Source organism: Schistocerca serialis, chromosome 7 (genome assembly GCF_023864345.2).
Source record: "Schistocerca serialis cubense isolate TAMUIC-IGC-003099 chromosome 7, iqSchSeri2.2, whole genome shotgun sequence".
Classification (NCBI taxonomy): domain Eukaryota; kingdom Metazoa; phylum Arthropoda; class Insecta; order Orthoptera; family Acrididae; genus Schistocerca; species Schistocerca serialis.
This window is the reverse complement of record NC_064644.1, coordinates 346,794,387-346,807,044: the sequence shown is the minus strand read 5'-3', so window position 1 is coordinate 346,807,044 and position 12,658 is coordinate 346,794,387. Positions and strand designations below refer to the sequence as shown.

The 12,658-nt window shown below is 43.0% G+C and overlaps 1 protein-coding gene across 1 annotated transcript in view; it reads left to right on the top strand.

Annotated features, from left to right (window-relative positions):
- Positions 1–12,658, top strand: part of LOC126412292 (tryptophan 2,3-dioxygenase) — a 419,586-nt gene that overhangs the window by 399,330 nt on the left and 7,598 nt on the right. The window contains exon 8 of the mRNA XM_050081805.1: positions 4,869–4,962. Coding sequence (XP_049937762.1) covers positions 4,869–4,962 — 94 coding nt within the window. The remainder of the gene's footprint in view (positions 1–4,868; positions 4,963–12,658) is intronic.

The window sequence follows — 12,658 nt, the reverse complement described above, 5'->3', positions numbered from 1 at the left end:
GAGAGGCGGAAAGTCTCCTAGAATACTTATGGTTCAAATGGCTCTGAGCACTGCGGGATTTACCATCTGATGCCATCAGTCCCCTAGAACTTAGAACTACTTAAGCCTAACCAACCTAAGGACATCACACACATCCATGCCCGAGGCAGGATTCAAACTTGCAATGGTAGCAGTTAGAATACTTAAGCACAGGTGATTTTGGAATGGAGGGGAAAAGTTGTTGCCTTCATAGAAACTGAATAAAGGTGCACACACTTAAGGATTCAGTTTCAAAACAATTTACTTCCCACTAGTTATTCAGAGAGATGTCTCTGCAAATCAATCACTACACCCTAGCACTCTATACATTAGTCCTTTCCAGCAGCTCCCAGTTCCTGAGTTCATCTGTTCGCTATCAGAGATGAGCAGTCTGCTTGCGACTCATACACAATCAAATACTTTAACCATAATGTGATACAAGTGCAAAATAACACTTATTCTTCTTTATACTCTTACACACAGAAGATATTAACTATTAATATTAACTATTAGTCACTGTGACTATATGCAATCATTCCCAACAGGAGATAAGGGCTAGACAGTGCTTGTTCCTCTTTATATTCTGACACACAGAAAGTATCAACTATTATTCATTTCTACTACTAAGGACAACTTCTGCAGGGCTTGTTCTTTCCTAACAGGCAGAAAATGCAATACATTAATTGTTACTGGATGCTTATGAAAAACTTAGTTGTCCTCCCTCAAATGTGTACAGACTTTTTACAATTTTTACTGCATCAGCATCAAAGTGTCTCTCTTTAGTGACAGCTGCTGATCACTTGGCTATTGCACTGCTCCTAGCTGCTTCCTGGTAATCACTCTCTTGGCCTCTCTTCACTGGCCATTTATATAACAGTTTTTCAGGGGACTTTGTGTGGGTATCTCCCATAGGAATATTTTCCCTGACTTCTCTGCAGGTCTTCCTTAAGCTTCTTCCAGAACCTTCCAAAAGGTTCTCAAACATCCTGACTGTATGCCAGCATCTGCTAGTCATCTTGGTGCTTCATGGTGTTGTCCTTGCCCAGCCATCACAGCATCACCTCTTCCTCTGTAGGTTGTGACCAAGTCTGACTTCATACAGAGTACTGTCATATTTTCTGATATCTGCCTGCCACCATGCCTTGTCCATTGTCTTGCTATTATTCTTAATACAGCTTTCCTCCTTTCCTCACAGCCATGCCACTTCTTACATTAATAAAATTTGATAGCCATGACAGCATCTCAGAGTTATAGTTCCATTTTCAAGGATTACATTGACATTTTCTATGTTACTTTTGCTTCAGTTTATCACTTTCACTTTACAATGAAATGTTTATCTTCTGCAACAGTGCAAAACTTCCACAATGGCAAAAGAAGATAGCACTTCACAGGTACTGCTAACCGGTATTACACCAAAACAAAACACTTATATTTATATCAGACAACACCAAACTCGTCTCTTTTATGAAACACCACCTCCTACTAGCTAATGGTTCCTCAATCTGGTACACAGCCTCTACCTACTGATCACATACACCAGGGACAGCTATGGCGTGCCAAACCACATGCAAGCCAGATGCGCAGGCTGAGATTCAGCATGTCTCAGCTTTGCTCAGCCCTTCCTCGATGTACCTAGTACAGTGCGACATTTCATTTAGTATTGCGGTTTGATATCATTCAGTGAGCACTTCTCTTCAGTTCACCAGAATCATGGTGTCACCGCAGTTAATTCTTCACTATTTGTTCATGGTAAGAAGGATGGTAACAGGTTCATTAGCAGTTTCACAAAAGAGGCAGTCTAGTGACCTATTGTCACAAGTCACATAAAGACTTAATGACAAAAGACAGGGCTGGGAATTCTTGATGTCTATTACACAGTCACATAACTGACAGGTACTGCAAATTTGCTTTGAAATTACATCACAGTGCCGTGAGAAAGAATTTAAAGATTTAGTTGACAATGAAACAGCAAAAAACTGCAACAACTGACAGATGGGATTCAGTGTTCCACTGACACTTAAAGCTCACTATTGTTGAATCTATGGAGGTAAAAGGAGTGCAGGATTGAAAATTAGAATTGTCAGAAAGGCTTACGCATCTCATGTTTTTAGTGGACTAGGCTGCACACTGCCCACAAAATAGCATTACAAGGTGAGAAACAACTTATTACTGGTTTAAAGTGGGTGCATTCAAAAATCAAATTGCATTGTAGAAGGTACAGATTGTGATAAACACAGTCCAATCGCCTAAGCTCACAGGCATTAAAGAAAATGGGAAGTTTGAAGAGTTCATTGTCACCTTCAAAGAACTATAAGGATAGTTTTTAAATGTTTTGAGGACACTGCCAATCTTACTTCTGTTTTTGAACTATTTTCAAAACTGTTTGCCATTTGAGTTGAAAGTGCTCATGTGCATGTGCAAGATGTAACTGACTGACCTGCAGTGTATTTTAAAAATAAATCCTTTTATATTAAAATTGTCCCAAATGTCTACATTGTCTTCCTCAGGTAGATTTTTCAAGTCTCCATAATGAGATTGCAAAATTGCTACAATATTTTGATCAACATGTGTGTGAGAAAGGTCTTTTTCCGATTATGAAACTAAATACACCGTCGTTATGGCAACCTAAGTGCGAAAATCTGGGAAATAGTCTGTGTCTGTCCATATGCTGGCAGTCTGGACCAGATAAAAATTATATTATGTCTTCAGTCTTAATTATTTAATTAAATAATACTGAAAATTTGTTTCATTTGTGATCTGTGTTGTGGCAGTGAGAGATGTATGTAGCCAGCCTGAGTACTATGACATATGAGCCAGGGCATAGCTTGTGAGCTGAATTCTTTGCAACTCCTAACATATAGGGAACAGAAAATCACTGGTTAGAGTATCATGGCTGTACACAGATATTCTTCTAAACTTTCTGTGCTGGCAAATAAATTTACAATCTCAGAGGATCACTAACTCCTGAAATCATAAATGTGAAACACTTCTAAACATCACCTCTGTCGCAGATGGTCCAATGTTTTGCCTCCTGCACCCAGGAGGGCTGCCAGCCGGCACCAAGGTTCTGGAAGCAAACAACATTCAGACCTTTCAGCTAATGAGCCTGGGAAGTACAAGGATGTTCTCATTAGTCATCTTATTTACCTGGTAACAGCCTTCTTGTGATAACAGTTGCCTCCAGCTAAGACTTCTTGCCAGTTAATTTCCAACTTAAGTGGTGCTGGAAAGTCTCTAGCACAACATTTAACTCCCCATGTGAATCTTTCCTGTAGTTCACTCACTTTAGGAAGATTAGTGAAACTTATCCCATCATATCCAGCCAGCAGACCAAGAAAAACCTGCTGACGGGGTCCAAGTATGCCTGATGTGGGCTCTTATGTTACAAACAAGTAATATCACATTTCCATGGCATGGCTATATGCCAGGACAGTCTCAGAAGCACCCTGCCTCAATTAAAATTGAAATCTCATAACAATTATTGCCCCTCTGAACCCTCATCTCAATATATTTCACAAGGGCTTCAGTTTTCAAAACATACTCGCCATAATGTACACAATTTGTGATGATAACTTTGTTTTGACTGCATCATACTGCAAAGCATGAGTGTGGCACTCTATAGTCCTTTTCCATTGCTAAAATAGTGCCATTACCTCCAAGCACCAAAAATATTTCTCTTGCTAAAATATTTAGCTAAGCAAGCAGTTTTCTAACAATATGGTCCTCAAAGATTTCTTGTTAGTAGTCCGATGAAATGAAAATGTATTGCTTTATATGTAGACTGCACTGTGGGTATCCATAGTCTAACCAGATGCACACACGTGAGATGCAGGACTTTTTTGAATGTCTAAGAGCTTCTTACATAGAGCCTGATCCAGGTGAGCTCCTTGATCTCTACCTTTGGTAATTGTAAATCAATTTGATTTGTTAGTCATCGTATAATATGGTCAAGGGTTAAACTGTTTGTTGTGAACTAGTTGTAAGCTTGTTCCATTAATCTCTTGGGTGGTGAGGGTGTATTTGGGCTCTTCATCAGTATACTAATTTCATTACCAAACCTCACAGTTTTTATGAGTTCTCCCAATATCCTTTGTAAATCATTTCTGTAAGTCAAGAACAGAAGGAGACCAAGGACTGTTTTCTCACTCTGAACTTACTTTCATTCCTGCATTCCTGTCATACAGTTTGTTAATGTGACTTTCTGCTTTCTGTTGTTCTATTGTTAAGGTATGACTCCATCCATGCAAGGTGAATGCCTTTAAAGCCAACCATTTTATTTTCCTCTGAAGAAGTTGAATGCCTTGTTAAGACCACAAAATAAAATCAACATTAGTTTTTCTTTTCCTACCAGAAATGAGTTCTTATAATGCTTTCTCAGTAGAGAAACCTTTATGGAAGCCTGAGCAGTTGTTAAAATGTTATTCTTAGACAAGTGGTTCAATATTCTGTTGTAAGCTACCTTCACAAAACTTTATAACAACATGGGAAGGAGGGAGATGAGTCTGCAATTAAGAGTTCAACTGAATACCTTCACTTTTATAAATAGATGTTATTGTGACATACTTTAAGGAAACTCTTGACTCACTGGCTGTTTACAAATTCAGTATTACAACATCACAGTTAAAAACATTTGTCAGTGACCCGATGGTTTTTGTAATCTCTGCAACAGATGATGGCAAAACATGTTCGATGGAGGAGTAATCATGAAACTAATGATTTTTCACCCTTATAGTTACATGAATTCTGTTTCACTTAAATATTGAAAACCTGTTCCTTCTTGTGACAATTTATCCATAGTTTTCTGCCATTATATCACAACTCTCCCGCTAATGACAATACTTCATTCTCAGATAACCATGTCATAATGGTGCAACGGATGATTGGATCTGCACAGCTTGGTACAGGTGGTTCCTCAGGTTATCAGTATCTCCGATCTACTCTCAGGTGAGTAAAATACTTAAGGCTGAATTTTGTTACAGAATTTTTGTGGCTACTGAGAGAAATTTAGAATGAAATGAAAGCTACACAATTAAATTGTCAGTAATAAGAAAACATGGATGTATAATTTTGAGAAAAATGAGATGTTGAGTGCCATTAAACTGACAAAAGTATATGTGGTGGGATGAGTGGAAGATTGGAGGGAGAAATAGTAAACATATGAAATAATAAATTTAATTATAAATAAACATGGAAACTAAACATTCATTAATAAATACACTGATATAACATTTAAATCTACAACATAAGAAACTGAAATGTAAATAAAGTGAAAGTGTTATAACCTTTAATCACCAATAATTGCGTGGATATTCAAACACACTCACTTAGAAACAATAGCTCGTTACATGATAACAACTCAGTATCTCTTATTCGACTGCCATGCCGTGACATGCGGCCGGCGCCGTTCGTAGCTAGGTGGCGCTCCCGCGTTCAGCCGAGTTTGCCCGTACTGTCGTGGCGGCACTGTTAAATGTCGTGGCACTGTCACAACACTTTTCCCCCCTTGAAAAAAAAAACACTCACTTCCTTGGAGACATGGACAGTGCGGAGACATCCATGGCCTCTTGTGAGGCCCCGAGAAGATCCCGCGGAGAGACACGAGAGTATGGTCGAAAATGTCCAGGACGGAAGCTTGTGCGTGGAACATGCCTCCTGGACAAGATGATGGGTGAAAACTCCGGAGCAGCATCCATAGGTGTCGTGGACCTGGGGGTGTGCTCCAGGGAGATGGGTCCCAGAGAAGGCGGCGTCGCGACTGGGGCCGGTTCCAGCGTACTCGGAAGCGGTAGCGACGTTGGCTGCATCAACATGTACGGTAGATCGGCAGCAGCGACAGGACTGGCTTCTCGGGCTGGTGGAGGCGTGGCCACCACTCGTGGGCGCATCTGGTCATAATGGCGCGAAGAGCCTTGGCCACCCCTGGAATCCATTTAGGGCGAGATCCATACCCTCATGCCCACACATCGGTGCCCACTGAGTATTTTCCCGCACTAGGGGACACAGGCCTGACAGGGTGAAGCAGGTGCAGTAGAGTGCGCGGTTGGCGGCCATGCAAGAGTTCAGCAGGGCTGCGATCACCCAGAGGCGTGAAGCGATAAGAACTCAGAAATTGCAGCAGAGCGTCATCTGTGGAAAAATCACTAAGGAATTTTTTCATCTGGCTTTTGAAAGTGCGGACAAGGCGCTCAACCTCCCTGTTCGATTGCGGATGGAAGGGCAGTGCTGTAACATGATGAATCCCTTGTCCAGTACAAAAATCATGGAAGGCCTGCGAAGAGAACTGAGGGCCATTGTCCGTGACAATCGTGGATGGAAGACCTTCTAGCGCAAAGATTTTGGACAAAGCCAGCGTCGTCGCCGCAGTAGTGGGCGACGAACATCAAACAACAAACAGAAACTTCAAGAAGGCGTCAATCAACAGTAGCCAATAAGTACCGAGGAAGGGGCCGGCAAAGTCAGTGTGCACCCATCCCCATGGCTGCGCCAGATCAGGCCACGGAGAGGGCATTGTATGAGGTGCAGCCAGTTGTTGAGCACACTGACAACACGCAGCAACCATTTGGGCGATGTCCGAATCAATACCGGGCCAATAAACATGCCTGTGGGCCAGGGACTTAGTCCAAGAAATACCCCAATGGCCTTCATGCAACAGTTTGGGAACATCTTTGCGAAGAGAGGCTGGCACCATGACCCGTGGAGATGCGCCATCCGTGGCCAGAAGAACAACACCATCAGGAACAGACAGACGAAGGCGCAAGGCATGGTAGTTGCGAAGGGGATCCGATGCCCGGCCCTTGGTCCTGTCCGGCCAACCCCGTTGAACAAAACCGATCACCTGACGCAGGACCAGGTCCCACGCAGTAGCTGACGCGACCTGCGAACCTGTAAGTGGAAAACCCTCAAACCGCACGACATTCTTCCTCGTCAATGTGGAAACAGAGTAGTTCATCACGATTGAAAACTGGGTCAGGGTCCATCGGCAATCGCGACAATGCATCAGCGTTGGCTTGCTGGGCTGTGGGGCAATAGTGAATCTCATAGTGAAAACGAGACAAGTATAAGGCCCAATGTTGCAGGCGGTGAGCTGCCTTATCCGGAAGCGATGCCAATGGGCTGAACAGAGAGACCAGCGGCTTGTGGTCGGTGATGAGGTGAAACTTAGAACCATACAAAAAAACGCTGAACTTTTTTAGAGCATAAATGATAGCGAGCGCCTCCTTTTTGATTTGAGAGTAACGCCGTTGTGCATTGTTGAGGGTCTTGGAAGCATAGGTGATGGGTCGTTCTGACCCATCCTCATATCAATGGGCGAGAACAGCCCCTAGGCCATACTGTGACGCGTCAGTCGCCAGAACCAAGTGCTGACCCGGACAGAATGTGGCAAGACAAGGCACCGACTGCAAATGAGCCTTCAGGCGGACAAAAGCCTGCTCACACTCGTCGGACCAACAGAAAGGGACGTTTTTGCGTAACAGCTGATGCAGAGATGAGCTACCGCCGCTGCAGATGGAATGAATTTGTGATAATAAGCAATCTTGCCTAGAAATGCCTGAAGTTCTTTGACCGTAGACGGCCGGGGTAGAGCGTTAATGGCTGCAATGTGCTGACGTAGAGGACGTATACCCTTACGGGACAAGCGGAAACCAAGATACATAATGGAGGGTTGGAAGAACTGTGACTTGTCCAGATTGCACCTCAACCCAGCCGAATGTAAAACCCAAAAAGAGTGAACGGAAATTGCGAAGGTGCTCCTCAGTGGAGGCCCCCGTGACAACAATGTCATCCAGATAGTTTATGCAGCCGGGAATGGAAGCCGTAAGCTGTTCCAAAAACCGCTGAAAAATGGCCGGCGCACTAGCGATGCCAAAGGGTAACCGCTGGTACTGATAAAACCCACAAGGAGTGCTGATGACGAGAAATTCCTTGGAAGAAGCATCCAACAGCAACTGATGGTACGCCTCCGATAAGTCAAGTTTGGAAAAGAACTGGCCCCCAGCGAGCTTGGTAAATAACTCCTCAGGACGGGGAAGAGGATAAGTGTCAATGAGGCTCTGAGCGTTGACAGTGGCTTTAAAATCACCATACAATCGCCGACTCCCGTTTCGTTTAGAAACCACCACGATTGGCGATGCCCATTCACTGGAGGTAACAGGAAGGAGAATCCCTGAAGCTGTTAACCTGTCTATCTCAGCCTTGACAGGTGCACGCAACGCCACCGGAATAGGGCGTGCCCGGAAAAACTTAGGGCGAGCTGTAGGTTTAAGAGTAATGTGGGCTTCAAAATCCTTGGCACGACCCAGACCAACAGAGAACACGGACGAAAATTCAGAACACAATCCATCCAGCTGTTGATACGGAATATCCTCAGATATGAGGTGCATATCATCATCAATGGAGAACCCGAACAACTGGAGAGCATCATAACCGAACAGGTTTTCAGTGCCCGCATGATCCACCACATAAAACGTGAGGGGCCTAACAACAGACTTGTAGGCAGTGGAAGCATCAAACTGGCCAATGATAGGAATTTTCTGTTTATTATAAGTTGTCAGATTTCGCGTGACTGGAGACAAGGGAGGGGATCCCAACTCCAAATAAGTGCGAGAATTAATGAGAGTTACTGCAGAGCAAGTGTCCACTTGCATGCGAATGTCTTTATCCAGAACACGAACAGTAACAAACAACTTATTTGTTTGAGAAAGCACGCAGTTAACATCCATGTCCGATGCCTCGTCCTCGTCGACAGGAACTTTAGGGGACTGACACACAGAAGCAATGTGGCCTTTTTTCCTACATTAATTACACGTGGCCCAACGTTTTGGACACGCGGCCCTGTCATGCTGTACGAAACAACGTGGACAAGAAGGAAGTGCGGAACGAACCTGCTTCTGTGGTTGCTGTTTTCGCTGCGAGCGTTGCAGCCCAACGCGACGTTGTTTACGCGAGTGAACCGCCACCACATCTTCATTCTCCTGTGAAACAGGCAAATTGTCTGTGTCGAAAGTTGACTGTACAGCGCCTACATCACACCACACGTCTATTTGCACGCCAGCAGCGTGAGACACTTCAAAGGATTGAGCGATGCTTAGAACTTCCGACAATGACGGGTTTGGCAGTTGTAGGGCACGTCGCCGAACTTCTTTATCAGGAGCAAACCGTAGAATAGCATCCCTAACCATTGAATCAGCATAAGACTCATGATGAGTGTCCGTGACAAACTGACATTTCCTACTCAGACCATGTAGTTCCGCCACCCAAGACTGGTAAGATTGATGGGGCTGTTTACGACACTGGTAGAACGCCACGCGGGCGGCAACAATGGTGTTTTTTCGGTAATAGTTAGACAATAAATCACACATTTCTTGGAAGGACAGAGAGGCAGGTTCCCGCAGAGGGGCTAACTGATATAGCAGCTCATAGATCCATGGGGAAATCCAAGATAGAAATAATGACTTACACATAGGAGCGTCGACAACACCGAAAGCCAAGAAGTGTTGCCGCAAACGCTTCTCATAATCCTTCCAGTCTTCAACGGCCTCGTCGTAAGGAGGGAATGGAGGCAGAGAAGAGGAAGACAGACGATGAGTAAGCGACGTCGACAACGCCTGAATAGCAGCCGTCAGCTGTGTTTGTTGTTCAATGAGCGCTTGCATAAGCTGTTCCATGTCTGCCCCGTCATGAACACACAAATCCACAATGCAGTGAAAATATCCCATCCTCGTCGCCAAAAAGTGTTATAACCTTTAATCACCAATAATTGCGTGGATATTCAAACACACTCACTTAGAAACAATAGCTCGTTACATGACAACCACTCAGTATCTCTTATTCGACTGCCGTGCCGTGACATGCGGCCGGCGCCGTTCGTAGCTAGGTGGCGCTCCCGCGCTCAGCCGAGTTGCGGAGCGCCTCTATCGCCGTTTGCGCGTACTGTCGTGGCGGCACTGTTAAATGTCGAGGCACTGTCACAACAGAAAGTACCAATGAAAAAATCACTAACAGTAAATATAAGTATTACAGTCAAAACTGCTAGAGCAAAAGTCACACGAACATGCAACAATTATAGATGAAAGGATTTTGTTCCTTGATAACTACAGAGCTGTACCACAAGTGATAGAAAGAAGGGGTAAATGAGACAGTGTGTCAAGCGTGTGAGTGGCCTTGATCAGATGAGAGAGAGAAAGGTACAATGCAGGTACAATGAAACAGTTCATTCAAACCCATACTACAGACTAGTTAAGAACCTGCTATTTCTGATTTTACCTGTGTCTGTTACTAATTCGTAAGTAATGATAAAGGAGAGGAGAATCATGAGAAAGGGTACCTTCTGCAGTTATCTTCTAGAGCTTCAACCAAAGAATTTTGTAAATACTTTGAGTAACTAACATGCTGTGAACTGACAGTTTCTACACAACATTCATTGATACATTTATTTACAATTATCAAATGCAGCTTTTGTTGTCCAACGTATGATGTGCATATACCTTATGATTATCAGGAAAGCCTTCTCAACACAGAGTTTAGATTAAGGACAAACAAAACCAAGACAAGTGTAATGAAGAAATCAACATAGTTATATAAAAAAACAGAAAACATTATACTATCTGAGAAACAAGCCTGCAAATGATGGCTATGGCTGAAGGGAAGGAGGTGCCACATAGTGCCATTAAGGGAGATGTTTTTGAAATAAACTACTGTAACAGGGCAGTTTACGGAAATGAAACATTTGCCATGGGAAAATAGGAGCATTTGAAATGCCATGCTACAGAAGTTTATGATAAATAAACAAGACAGAAAAAAATTTAATGAAGAGATACCAAAAGAAAAGAATCATAGGACGAAAGCTGTTGGAAGCTCCTAACTGTACAAGGTTCACATTAGTGCAATTTAAAAAAAAACGGGATTATTGTCATGGGACTGAAGTACTATGAAGAGACAACTAGTGTTGTTAGTGTTGTGAAGTTAAGCGTCCTAAAAACATGAGATCATATTTCCTGAACAAGATGATGTAAAGTTACAACCAAAATTCAGCTTAATCACGACAGTTAACATACAGCACTATTCAGGATGCCTAATATAAAGGCTCTGAAGCTGTAGAAATATATAAAAGCTAAAGTACAACCGTAAAATATGTAAAATAAAATGATTAAAAGAGTGTGCGGTGACATCTGGTTGGCAAGCCATGTGGGATACTCCCATTCCTGAGAAAGATCTAGTCTGAAAGAGTGCTTGTTGGTGGCTGACAGGCTGTAATTATCTCTAAATATATTACATGAATGACCTCAGTGCGTATTTCGAAAAGCCTTGCTGGACAGTGATATCTTCACCACCTGGATATCTTCACCTCCTGGAAATTCATCCATGAGATCATTGTGAAGAAGGCTGATGTTATCATCCATGAAGTGGAAGTCAAGAGCAGCTGCAGCTTTGAAAAATGTTAACTATGTTGTTATATCTCTCTATATCCAGAATGAATTTTCACTCTGCAGCGCAATGTGCACTGCTAGGAAACTTCCTGGGATATTAAAACTGTGTACTGGACTGGAACTCAAACTTGGAACCTTTTGCAGGCAAATTCTCTACCAGCTGATCTATCCCAGCATTAGTCACAACCCATCCTCATGCCTTTATTTCCATCAGTACTTCATCTCTTACAGTCAAAACTTCATACAAGTTCTCTTATGCGACTGCAGGACTAGCACTCCTGGAAGAAAGGGTGTTTTTAGAGACACGGCTAAGCCACAACCTGCAGGATTGTTTCCAGAATTACTTTTCACCCTGCAGCAGAGTGTTTACTGACACGAAACATATGCAAGAGAACTTCTGTGAAGTTTGGAAGGTAGGAGATGAGATACCGGTGGAAGTAAAGCTGTGACGGCAGGTCATGAGTCACGCTTGGGTAGCTCAGTTGGACACACAGTCAGTCGTCTTTCGGCACGCTAGCGGCACGGATGTCTTTTTTAAGTCCTCGCCGCGCAGCTCGCTCGCGGAGTTGTTTACGTGATTCTGCCGTCTTAGTGCGCTATATTTTGTTCGACAGAAAATGGCTTATGCCCACAGAAAATAGACGCTGAAGATTAGCTTTGCACCTGAATATGCCCGAGTCATGGTCAAGTAGCTCAGTTATAGAGAATTTTTCCACAAAAGGCTAAGGGTTCCAGGTTCGAGTCCCGCTCCAGCACACAGTTTTAATCTATCGGGAAGTTTCACCTCTCTGCATATAAACAGTATTCCTCCAGCCACAATGAAAATGTGAAACTTCTTACACCAATCCAACAAGATGCAATCCTACACCAAGACCTCGCCACCACCATACTCATCCCATTACTCATCACAACCCTAAAAACGTATGGCATGACTAAGACAATGTAAGCAAAGTAGTCTGCCTGACACATGAAACACAATTTTCTGTTCTTAGACGTAGAATGCCACAGCATGCCATAAATTATTTTCCAGATAGTTTAATATCTTCACCCCATTTTACTCGAAAGTCAACATATACAGAATTCTTCAATTTAGTATTCATCACCATTTGGAAACTGCAATCAAAGTATTATTGCAAATTTTAAAAGTGTTGAAAGTGTCAGATGGATAATCTTAGCAGAACTCTGCATTTAACTGATATAAAGAATGATTTTCA